At 46.8% G+C, this 11,120-nt stretch overlaps 1 protein-coding gene across 1 annotated transcript; it reads right to left on the reverse strand.

Annotated features, from left to right (window-relative positions):
- Positions 1-881: 881 nt before the first annotated feature.
- LOC103200124 (interferon alpha-inducible protein 27-like protein 2) lies at positions 882-3,034 on the reverse strand. The gene is made up of 4 exons (XM_007944544.2): positions 3,028-3,034; positions 2,849-2,878; positions 1,679-1,840; positions 882-1,090 (listed from the first exon to the last, which is right to left on the reverse strand). Exons 1-4 carry the CDS (start codon positions 3,032-3,034, stop codon positions 882-884), a joined length of 408 nt encoding a protein of 135 aa, XP_007942735.2.
- Between the last annotated feature and the right edge of the window lie 8,086 nt (positions 3,035-11,120).

Raw genomic sequence — 11,120 nt, forward strand, 5'->3', positions numbered from 1 at the left:
GAATCCTTGGTCCCCACCTCTAAGCTCCATGGCTCTGCTTGGCTCTTCACCACTGGCCTCTCAGACATGACTTTGCAGTAACAGTGGGCAAAGCTGTAAGCATGGCCCCACTGGGCCTCCCTTCTCTTATGAGTGAGGGTTCTGGCGAATAATGAACTCAATTTTCAGTGTACAGCACAGCCACTATTCCAGGTTCAATCTTCTCCCCCAGAGAGGCCCAAGAGTAGAGGGCCCCACTGTAACATGATGCATACCATAGCACTTCAGTGGTTGTCTGGTGGCCTTATGACAGGACCCTAAGGAGAGGCAGGAAAGGACTGTGGAAGTGGGGGAAGAGGTATGGGGTATGGCTAAAACCAAGAAAATCAAACCCGCTGCCATCAAGTTGATTACTCCCAAGGCTGTAAATCTTTATGGAAGTAGATCGCCTCATCTTCCTCTCAAGGAGCAGCTCATGGGTTTGAACCACTGACCTTCTGGTTAGCAGCCAAATGCCTCATCCACTACGTCACCTTTTATGGCATGCCATAAAGAACTCCTTATGGGGCACACCTAGCGCCCGTAAGCAAGAAAGGACAAAGAGCTCTGGGGGCACTGGCTTAGGATGGAGGCCCTGGCCTCTCCTCATCACTGTTTCCCAATGGTAACCTTTGTCAATGTCATCACTGAATGAGGGGTAAAGTGAGGTCCATCGAAGGGCAGCACATCCTCAGTTAGGCTAGGCCCAACCAATGTCTGATCTGGTGCTTGGTCAACCCACCACCTGGCTCTGCCCTCCATGACAAGGCAGGGTGCAGACGGGACAGCTTGGTGGCTCCAGCTCCCAGCTCCCACCCACAGATGAAGGAAGTAAGGACGCGGCAGTGGTCACCACAGGGGCTTTATTTTTCATGTTTCTCTGACCTGAGTGGGGGTTTTACAGGTTCAGCTTTGGGTACATTTTCTCCCGGAGATGGGTCCCCTTCTTCCCCTGTGGGTTCACCTGGGGGAGGTGGAGGGGAGTCCTTTTTGGAACCCCCTAGCCAGGCCCCAAAAGCTGACCCCACGGAGCCCAGGAGAATGTTGGAAGATGTGGATAGTCCGGCAGCCCCTGTGGAAGAGACAGAGAGTGAATTCAGGGGGACATGCGGTAGCCAGGGGCATAGTCCCCTCAGAAGGCCCACAGACCCCCTCTGCTGCCTTCTCCACATCCTGAATCCCCCAGGTTTCTGCTTTGGGGACAGGATGCTGGAAGCAGCTAAGAGGGAGAAGTCATGGGGTAAATTCATGAGAATTGAGAAACAGAGAGAGAGCTAGCCATAGACGGAAGAGTTACATGCCCCTCACTCGACAAAGGGGTCACTGAGGGTCATTAGAGAGAGAAGCTGCTGAGGACACCAGCGAGTCTGGGTGGGGCTGGACCCAGAGGCCAGACATCATGCACCCAGGCCCGGGCTCCTTCCCTCCCTCTGCCTACCCAGCAACCTTCACCCCTCCACTCCTGCCTGCAACCTCATTAAGAAGGAGACAGAGAGGAGAGACAGGGAAGGAGGGAGGAACAAGGACCAGGGATGCTGAGAACCACTGGAATGGTCCCCCCTCCAGGCCTCAGCTTCTGGGCTGGACACTCTGAGGCTCTGATCCTCCCCCATATCCTCCCCCCTCCCCGCCCCCACAGTGAGCCTTGCTGGGCACCTACCCACTGACTGCAGGACAGACACCAGGCTGCCTGCAGGAACTGCGCCTCCGTTGGCGATGGCCGCTGCGGACATGATCTTGGCGGCTACGGAGGAGGCCGCGATTCCGGCCCCAGTGAAGCCCAGGGCGCCAAGCACCACAGGCACCGACCCCACGGCCACGACTGTTGGGGGAGAAGCTTTAATATCGGGCATGGATCAGGGAATGGGGCCTAGGAATTCCAGGACAGTTTCTGGGGACAGCAGGAGTGGACAGTCCGCTCGGGGCAGATGGGGACTTGGACAGGTCCCCAAACAGAAAATGGAGGGCTTGGAGCCAAGTTGGGCAAAGAAGTCACAGAGAACCAGACCCCGCTTCTTGGTTTTGTCTTTCACTTGCTGTGTGGCACTGGGAAGGCGCTCACCCTCCCTGGGCTTCAGCTTCTTTTGAGTAAATTGTTAGGCCCAAGCAAACCCAAGCCACCAACATTCCAGTTAGCAGCTTCCTCCCAGTGTCAAGCCCTGATGAGACAGCCTAATAAGACAACCGAGGTGACAGAACCCGCCCAGACTGTGAAGTCCCATGCAGTGGCAAACTTCCTCTTGTGAAGCCTCCTCATGCTAATTAAGTACAGACCCATGCTAACAGCTAATTGGACCCCACCATTTCCTTAGTGTCCCCACTTAGGTCCTCCACAAGACTATAAACCCTCCCCTCCCCAGCCAGGCGGTGCGACTTCTCGGGCCCCTCTCAGGGACCCGTGAACCTCACCCAGGCCCCTCTCAGGGACCCGTAAACCTCCCCCGGAAACTAAGAATAAAAACTTCTCTTTAACCTCACTTTTGTGCGTCCTCTTCTCCTTACTGTGACCTTCCATAAATGATGCAGGTGGAATCCACCATTTTTTAAAAAAGCACTTTTCAGCCACAAATCTCGTTTTTCGCTACTTGCTCAATATATTCAAAGACTGGAGATGCTGGCAATGGAAGTTGGCAAGGAGGCGGGGTAGCCCCTCTCTGCGCAGTCTGGCTTTAGAGCTGGACTTTTCCAGCAAGCTTCCGGGGGCGGGGGTGGAGGGCAGGGAGGAGGCAGGGCCGGGGTGGGGGGCGGCACCGCGTCTCTAGGTCCTCACACCCATCCATCCTGGCCTGGGGGAGGCCAGTCATGGATGCAGAGGGTCCCGGTGACTCACCGCCTCCAACCGCAGCACCAGCCACTCGTTCTTCCGAGGGGAGGAGAGAAAGAAACAGTGAGTGAGTGAGTGAATTAGGTGGGGGAGGGAAGGAAGGAATTGGTCCTGGGGCCCGCAGCCTTTCCTTCCTTGGACAGGGTTGCTTGCCCCCTGGCTGGCCCCAGAGGAAAGGAACTCACTCCACATCTCGCGGCCCTCACCGGCCCAGTTCAGATCACTAAGTGCTCGATGTAGGGTTGGATGGCCTTTCTCGGGCCGGCCAATGGGGACACGGCCCGCCCAGGGCAGCCTGGATGCTCTCTAAAGATGTAGGAACAAGCGCCACCCTGTGCACTCCCCACCCCTCGCTGGAGTCTCCGCCCCCGCGCGCCCGCCGCACCCCGTGCGCGCGTCCCTAAGTGCGTGCCTGCGCACCCCGTGCGCGCGCGTGTGACCCGAGCGCCACTCCACCCCGTGCGCGCGTCCCCACTCGCGCGCCCGCCGGGTTCACCCAACCGGCTCGCTTCCGCTCGCGCTCCGGCTCTCCCGCCTACTGGTGCTTTCCTTCACGTGTGTTTGTCTGTTGCTTGATCCACCTTTTAAAGTTGCAAAGCACCAGAAACCCGCAGAAGTGGCCGTGGTTTCAAGTCCTTCCAACATTTTTTCCTGTTGATTGTGTTAACACCCCACCACCTGATCCACAAACGCACACAAAAAACAAAAAAACCAAACTCACTGGCGTTGAGTCGGATCCCACTCACAGCGACCCCTCCTTGGGTTTCCCAGGCAGTATCACTATAGAAGTAAATTGCCCAACCTTCCCTCTGAGGAGTGGCTGGTGAGTTTGAACAGCCAGCCTTCTGGTTAGAAGTCAAGTGCCTTAGGCACTATGCCAGCAGAGCTCCTAGGCACACAAAAGGGAAGCAAAAATCATACTTCCCTCTGCATAAGGTGCCATTATTACTTTTGGCCCATGTCCTTCCCTTCCAGCTGTCACTCTCTGAGTACGGACCCCTCCTACAAGTTGGAATCACACTGTGCCCCGTGCTCTGTGCATTGCTCCTATTATTGAATTGGCCATTTTCATTCTCGCAGTTTCATGCTCTTCAACAGGATTTTTTTTAAGTCGAGTTTATTGAGATAGGATTTAAACATGGTAAAACCCACACTTGTTGTGTCTACTTCCCTGAGTTTGAACACACTTACAGTCATGTGACCACCAGCTGAGCTAGAGACTTTGTCCATCACCGCGAACTTCTCTCATGCCCCTCTGTAGTCAGCTCCTTTTCTACCTCCAGCCCCAGCACCCCGGGCTTTGGGTTCCATCCATACACATGTTGTTGTCGTTGTTATGTGGACCATCCACAGAACCTACTGAATCCAGTAGGACCCGATTCAGAGCAACCCCTCCTTGGGTTTCCCAGGCTGTATCACTACGAAAGTAGATTGCCCCATCTTCCTTCCGAGAAGTGGCTGGTGGGTTTGAGCTGCCAGCCTTCTGGTTAGGAGTCAAGTGCTTTAGGCACTACGCTACCAGAGCTCCAGAACCTCTCCATGGTTTTTTATTGCTATCACACACTCTGTTGTGTGAATTTGCTATAGGTCAATGTTTTTGATTGGTGCCATCAGCTCTGCTGTGGCTCATAGTGACCCTACGTACAACAGAATGAAGGAAACACTGCCTGGTCCTGCACCGTCCCCACAAACATTGCTATGTGTGAGCCCGTTGTTGCTGCTGCTGTGTCAATCAATCTGTTTCTGGTCTTCCTGTTTTTTGATGATGTGCTGACCAAGCAGCACATCCATCTCCAGGGACTGGTCCCTGCAGACAACATGCCCAAAGTATGTCAGATGAAATCTCCCCATCCTCACTTCAAAGGCACACCTGGCTGTATTTCTTCCAAGACAGATTTGTTTGTTCTTCTGGCAGTGCGTGGTGTCTTTAATATTCTTTCACACCACGATTCAAATGGATCAGTTTGTCTGTGGTCATCCTTATTCATTGTCCAGCTTCTGGATGCATATCTTGTTGGTGGTGTTAGGTGCTATGAGTCAGCTCCAACTCCAAATTGTGATCTCTGTACAACAAAAGGAAACACTGCCCTGTGCAGTGCCATCCTCACAGTCTTTGCTATACTTGAGCCCATGGTTGCAGTCACTGTGATAATCCATCTTGTTGAGAATCTTCCCCTCTTTTGCTGAACCTCTACTTTACCCAGCATGATATCCTTCTCCAGGGCATGGTCCCTTCTGACAACTAGATCAAAGTTGATGAGACAAAGTCTAGCCATTCTCGCTTCCAAGGAGCATCCTGGCTGCACTTCCGGGACAGATTTGTTAGTTCTTCTGGCAGTCCATGGTATGTTCAGTCTTCTTCACCAACATCACAACTCATCTGTATCAACTCTTTTTCATTCTTTCTTATTCACTGTCTAATGCACTTGACTGCTAACCAGAAGGCTGGCAGTTCAAACCCACCAGCCACTCCTCGGAAGGAAGGTTGGGCAATCTACTTCCGTAGTGATACTGCCTTGGAAACCCAAGGAGGGGTTGTTCTGAGTCGGGTCCAACTTGACGGCTCATAACAACAACAACAACAACAAGAGCTGTCATATGAAGCTATTGAAAATACCATGACTTGGATTAGGTGCACCTTAGTTCAAAATGACATCTTTGCTTCTTCACATTTAAACAGGTCTTTTGCAGCAGATTTGCCCAGGGCATGACAATGTCTGATTTCTTGACTGCTGCTTCCATTGGTATTGATTGCGGACCCAAGTGAAATTAAATCCCTGATAACTTCAATTTTTCCTCCATTTATTGTGATGTTGTTTACTGGTCCAGTTGTAAGGAATTTTGTTTTCTTTCTGTTGAAGTATAATCCATACTGAAGACAATAGTCTTTGATCTTCATCAATAAGTGCTGCAAGTCTTCTTCATCTTCAGCAAGAAGGTTGTGTCGTGTGCATATTGCAAGTTGTTAATGGGTCTTCCTCCGGTCGTGATGCTCTGTTCTTCCTCATAGAATCTAGCTTCTTTGATTATTTGCTCAGCATACGGATGAAATAAGAATGGTGAGGATGTTCTGGCAAGATGGTGGACTAGGCAGATAAGCTCCACAGGCCCTCCGCCACAAAGCAGTGAGAAACTGGCTGAAATGGACACTGAAGATGATCCTGGAACCCTGAGCTTTGGAGGGAAGGATAAACAAGTGGATTAAATACCAACTAGTAGAAGAACCTGAATGAAAACAGTGACTCAGGAGACAAATGGAGCTGCAGACAGCTGGCTGTCCTGAGGTCACAGCCATTTTGAACATTTCCTGGTAGTAACTTGAGAATCAGGTCTGCTCACAAAGGCCTGCATGGGCAAGGACTGCACTGCTGCCTGACAACCAGAAAGGAAAACAGCAAAGGAGACAAACAGACTTATGGACTGCAGTGGCTGTCCTGAGAGTGCAGCATTTTGATGTTTGTACTCAGTGGGTGCAACCATTTTGAGCACATGCAGATGGCATTCTTACCTAGATGGTGACACATGAGTGGGTTCTGCTTGCTGAGGACAGCATGGACGGCCACACTGGAGGCTGGTGACTGGACAGGTACCATATTTCCTTTGTTCCTCTTACATTCCACACGCTCTTGGTGAACAGTGGTGTGGCCATCCCCTGCCTCCACACACCTTCTTGAGCAGCAGGAATTTCATTCTGGTCTATGCTCTGACAGAGCCTGGGTGTCATGCCCCACCCCCAACAGTTTTGGTTTTGATTGTTTGTTTTTAAATTATTCTTTTTATCTTCCTCCTTTCTTCCTTTTTTATTCCTTTCTTTTGATATTTCCCATCTGTTGTTTTTCTTTTTTGCAGTTTTCCCATTTTTTCACTATTCCTTTACTCTCTCTTTTCTCTCATTCCTCCTTTCCCAGAGGCTGTGGCTTTCCTCCCTCTTTTTCTCATCATCTTTCCTTTATCCTTTTTTTTTTTAAAAAAACCTATATTTTGAAATTTTTTATTCTCATTTATTGCTTTTTTTTTGCAATTGTTTGTTTACTAGGTTTGAGGTTTTTATTCTCTCATTTTAATTTTTTTGGTACATATATTTTTTGGTATATATATATATATAGTCTAATTGAGTGGAAGACAGCAACTATTCCAACCCAACCCAATCATACCTGCACTTCCTGCAGCCCTTCCCACTGAGTGAAGGCCATCACTTGCTTTTGCACCAACTGTCCAATGATAGAAGGCAGCCAGTACCAGCTCAACTCACCCTCAACTGCTTGTTATGAACAGCTAACAGATATCTGTGCACACACCCTCATACTCTATCACACCCACCAGGAGACAGGTGATGAGTGCCTAATTGCTAACAACTAGCAAATAGAGGAGCATAGTACCCTATTCACAAAGATATATCAAAACAAAATGAAGAGGGGAAAACAAAAACACCCTTGGGCAAAGCACACCAATATACAACCACAAATTAAACATAAATACAACACCACCACAATGTTTCAGAGACAACAATCCATCACAGTCCACACAAAAAAGCAAGAGAAGTAGTAGAAACAAGGGACCAGAAAACATCCCTGAAGAAGCAGCAGCATTGAGATTCCCTGATAAGGAATTTAAAAGAATTATGTTTGGGTACCTTCAATGGATTGAGAGACAGATCAAGGAAAACACTGATAAGATCAAGGAAAACACTGACAGAACTAAGGAAAACACAGATAAAACTCTAGAACAATTTAGGAAAACAATATAAGAACAATTACAAAATAAACAAAAAAATTAGAAATGACACAGAAACAACATATAGAAATCCAGAAAATTAATACTAAGATTCAAGAAATAGATAACACACTGAATGGGCAAAGGAGTAGAATCAAATCAATGGAAGACAATATTCAGGAGATTGAAGACAAATACCTCAATACTACTTAGTTAAGGCATCAATCAGAGAAAAGATCAAAACAAAATGTAGAAAGCGTAAGATTCATGTGGGATACCATCAAGAGGAATAATCTATGTGTAATCAGAATTCCAGAACATGAAGAGACAAATAAAAACACAGAGAAAATTGCCAAAAATTTGTTGGAAGAATATTTCCCTAATATGATGAAACACAAGAATATATCCATTCAAGAAGTTCAATGAACCCCAAACAGGATAGACCCCAAAAGAAAATCACCAAGTGTGGAGAGCCCTAAGTCTTAAAGGACTGTTTGGGACATGGTGAGTGACTAATTGAGCAATGGCTCTCATAAATAGGTTGTTACTTTCAGTGTCCCCATAAGGACTAGGACTGATGGGCCCTGGGTTTTGTGGGTTGATGCTGTTAAGTGTCCCTGAAAGTTGGGCCCTGCTCTTAGTACACCATCAGCCATTTTCTCCCTTGTATTGTTCTGTGAAACAGCAGGTGCATAAGAGGCATAACCTTTGATTGAACCCAGAATATGTGGAAGCCAATCTAAACTAAATAAGTTGCTAGGGAACATAGGTTTCTAGAGAACATAATTATATAAAAGAATGAGTATAGAATTCAAGAGGTTATGGTGACCTGAGTTGTGGTAACTTACGTCATAGTGACCTAAGTACCTTGGAAACAGGAATGTTAGTTTAAATTTTAATATGCCAATTGTATATGCATGTATTTTTCCCAATACTGATTAACTTGTGATTGATTGTATGACAAATGAATTGTGCACTTCTCCCATGTTAAACTTGTATATAAGTTTGAGAATAATCATAATAAAATTGGCACTGCTTTGCATTGGCTCTGAGTGTCCCTCCCGTTCCCATCCTTTAATTTTTCTCTCATTTTTAACTCATTCTCTTACCCCCTGTTCCAGAATTGTCACGCTGGCCGTGACAACCAAGACATATCCCCATCAAACCAAATCTAAAGACAAAGAAAGAATCCTGAAAGCAGCATAGGGAAAAATAAAAAAGTTACCTATACATACCAATAATACTAAGCTCTGATTTCTTGGCAGAAACCATGCAGATGAGAAGGCAATGGGATATATAAAACCCCAAAGAAAAAATCTCCAACCAAGAATTATATAAAAACTCATTGCTGTTGAGTTGGATCCTACTCATAGCAACCCCTCCTTAGGTTTCCGAAGCAGTATCACTATGGAAGTAGATTGCCCAATCTTCCTTCCAAGGAGTGGCTGGTGAGTTTGAACCACCAGCTTTCTGGTTAGCAGTTAGGTGCCTTAGGCACTACACCACCAGAACTCCCAAGAATTATATACCCAGCAAAATTGTCCCTCAAATATGAAGATGAAATTAGGAGGTTTCCAGATAAGCAAAAAGTAAGGGAATTTGTTAAAACCAGACCAACTTTACAAGAGATGCTAAAGGGAGTCCTTTGGACAGAGAACCAACAAAAGCAAACAACAAACAATGAAACTGCTTGAAAAATTTCTCTTAGAAAGATCAGCACAAGGGCAGTCCCCACAAGGCTGAGGTTAAAGATGTCCCAAATATCCAAACTACCGTGCCACTCCATCAATTCAGACATTAACTCCTTCTCCTCCTGTGATGGCTGGAGCTGTGTGTTAACCTGGCTGGACCATGATTCTGTGTGGTTTGAGCAATTGTGATGTGAGTTGTTCCCATGACGGGATCATATGTATGTGTTTTGAGCAGCCAATCTGTTGAAGGGGAGTTTCCCTAGGGGTGTGGCCTGCTTCTAGTATATTCGTGGACATCCTGGGAAAAGAGACTCTCTTCTTCTGTGGATCGAGATTCTGTCATGGTGCCTACAACTGTCCATGAGCAAACAATCCACCATTCGGCCTGGAGACCTTGGATTCGTCATTCGTCGGAGTCAACAGCCTGCCTTCAGCTAGTTAGCTCCTGCAGCTGCGTGAGTTGGGAAAAGCCTTCAGCTTGATGTCTAATCCAAGAACTTGGGACTTGTTAGCTTCTATAAGTGTGTGAGGCATTTTCCTAAGATAAATTTCTCTTTCCCCTCTCTCTATATAAGCTTTACTAGTCTTGCTTCTCTAGAGAACCCAGCCTAATACACCTCCTCTCAGTAATCTCCCCCATCTTAGGGTTCTATATTTTGCTGTAACACCTCACAGAACTCACAGACACCCAAGGTATCATCTCACATAGTGGTGGTGGAGACTGACAGGCTGGCAAGCCCCAGGTCTGTGAGTAGGTCTGGAGGATCCTCCCAATTGTTGGGCTTTGATGAACCTCGATCAGCAGATCAGATGACGGCTGCTGTCCCAAATTCAGGGGTGAGATGATGATGAGTCAAAACAGAACTGGAGCAAGAGGAGTGTGAACCTTCTCAGGAGGTTCATAGGTATACCCTCAAGGAAGCTAACAGTGATGATTTGGGTTATACCCTCCAGCAAGGCAGGACTCAAGATATATCCCACCTGTGCTGCTCCAACAGAAATAACCCAAGTGGATGGGTTTAACAATCAGCAACTACTCAGTTTCTCATGGCAAATCCCACCACAGAGCCGATTGCCAGTTATTATAGGGAACAACTACTACCAACTGCCCAGCCAAGTTGACACTGACCTTAACTACCATATCACCCCAAACAGGCATGGATAATAGGATTTACACTGCATCACAAAATGGAGGACAATGGCTAGAAGGGCCACATCAAGCAATTCACCACAGAAACTAACCCAGTTATGGAAGTATCCAAAGTAAAATAAGCTTACAAGATTGTCAACAGGGAACCAGAGACATCAATTGGCACATGAGGGCAACTACAAACCAAACACAGGGAATAAATAATACAGTTACAGAGCTTGTAAATGGTGAGGAAGTCAAGACAATTATGAGATAGAATAGACTTTTAAACATGGGAAGAAAATAATAAATCACAGGGTAACTTCAAAGAAAAATAATAAAACTTTGCACCAAAATTAAAAAGAAGACAAGCAAAAACATTTAGCAAATATTAAAACAACAACAATGAAGGAGATGATAACATGATTCATTAGGAAAATGAGCTGAGCACAGAACCGGGCAGTGTTTCAGTCTGTTGTACATAAGGTTGCTATGAGTCAGAGATGACTCGATGGCACCTAACACCAAAACAACAGAAAATTATATGGAACAAAGAAATCAGCCATACCTGAAAAAAACACAACAAAATGACATCAATAAATTCATATTTGTTGATAATTAGACTGAATGTCAATGGATTAAATGCACCACTCAAGAGACAGAGAGTTGCAGACAGATAAGAAAACATGACCCATCAATATGCTGTCTACAAGAGACTCACCTGAGACACAAAGACAAAAATAGA

This window comes from Orycteropus afer, unplaced genomic scaffold (genome assembly GCF_000298275.1).
Source record: "Orycteropus afer afer isolate SDZICR_OR568_19922 unplaced genomic scaffold, OryAfe1.0 scaffold00127, whole genome shotgun sequence".
In the NCBI taxonomy this organism is placed as follows: Eukaryota; Metazoa; Chordata; class Mammalia; order Tubulidentata; family Orycteropodidae; genus Orycteropus; species Orycteropus afer.

What these genes read in the sequence shown, in the direction of transcription:
- LOC103200124 (XM_007944544.2), bottom strand. An exon ending in TGGTGCTGCGGTTGGAGGCG is followed by an intron (nt 1,841 to 2,848) that starts GTGAGTCACCGG and finishes CTCCCCCAACAG; the next exon opens with TCGTGGCCGTGGGGTCGGTG. An exon ending in GTCTGTCCTGCAGTCAGTGG is followed by an intron (nt 1,091 to 1,678) that starts GTAGGTGCCCAG and finishes TCTCTTCCACAG; the next exon opens with GGGCTGCCGGACTATCCACA.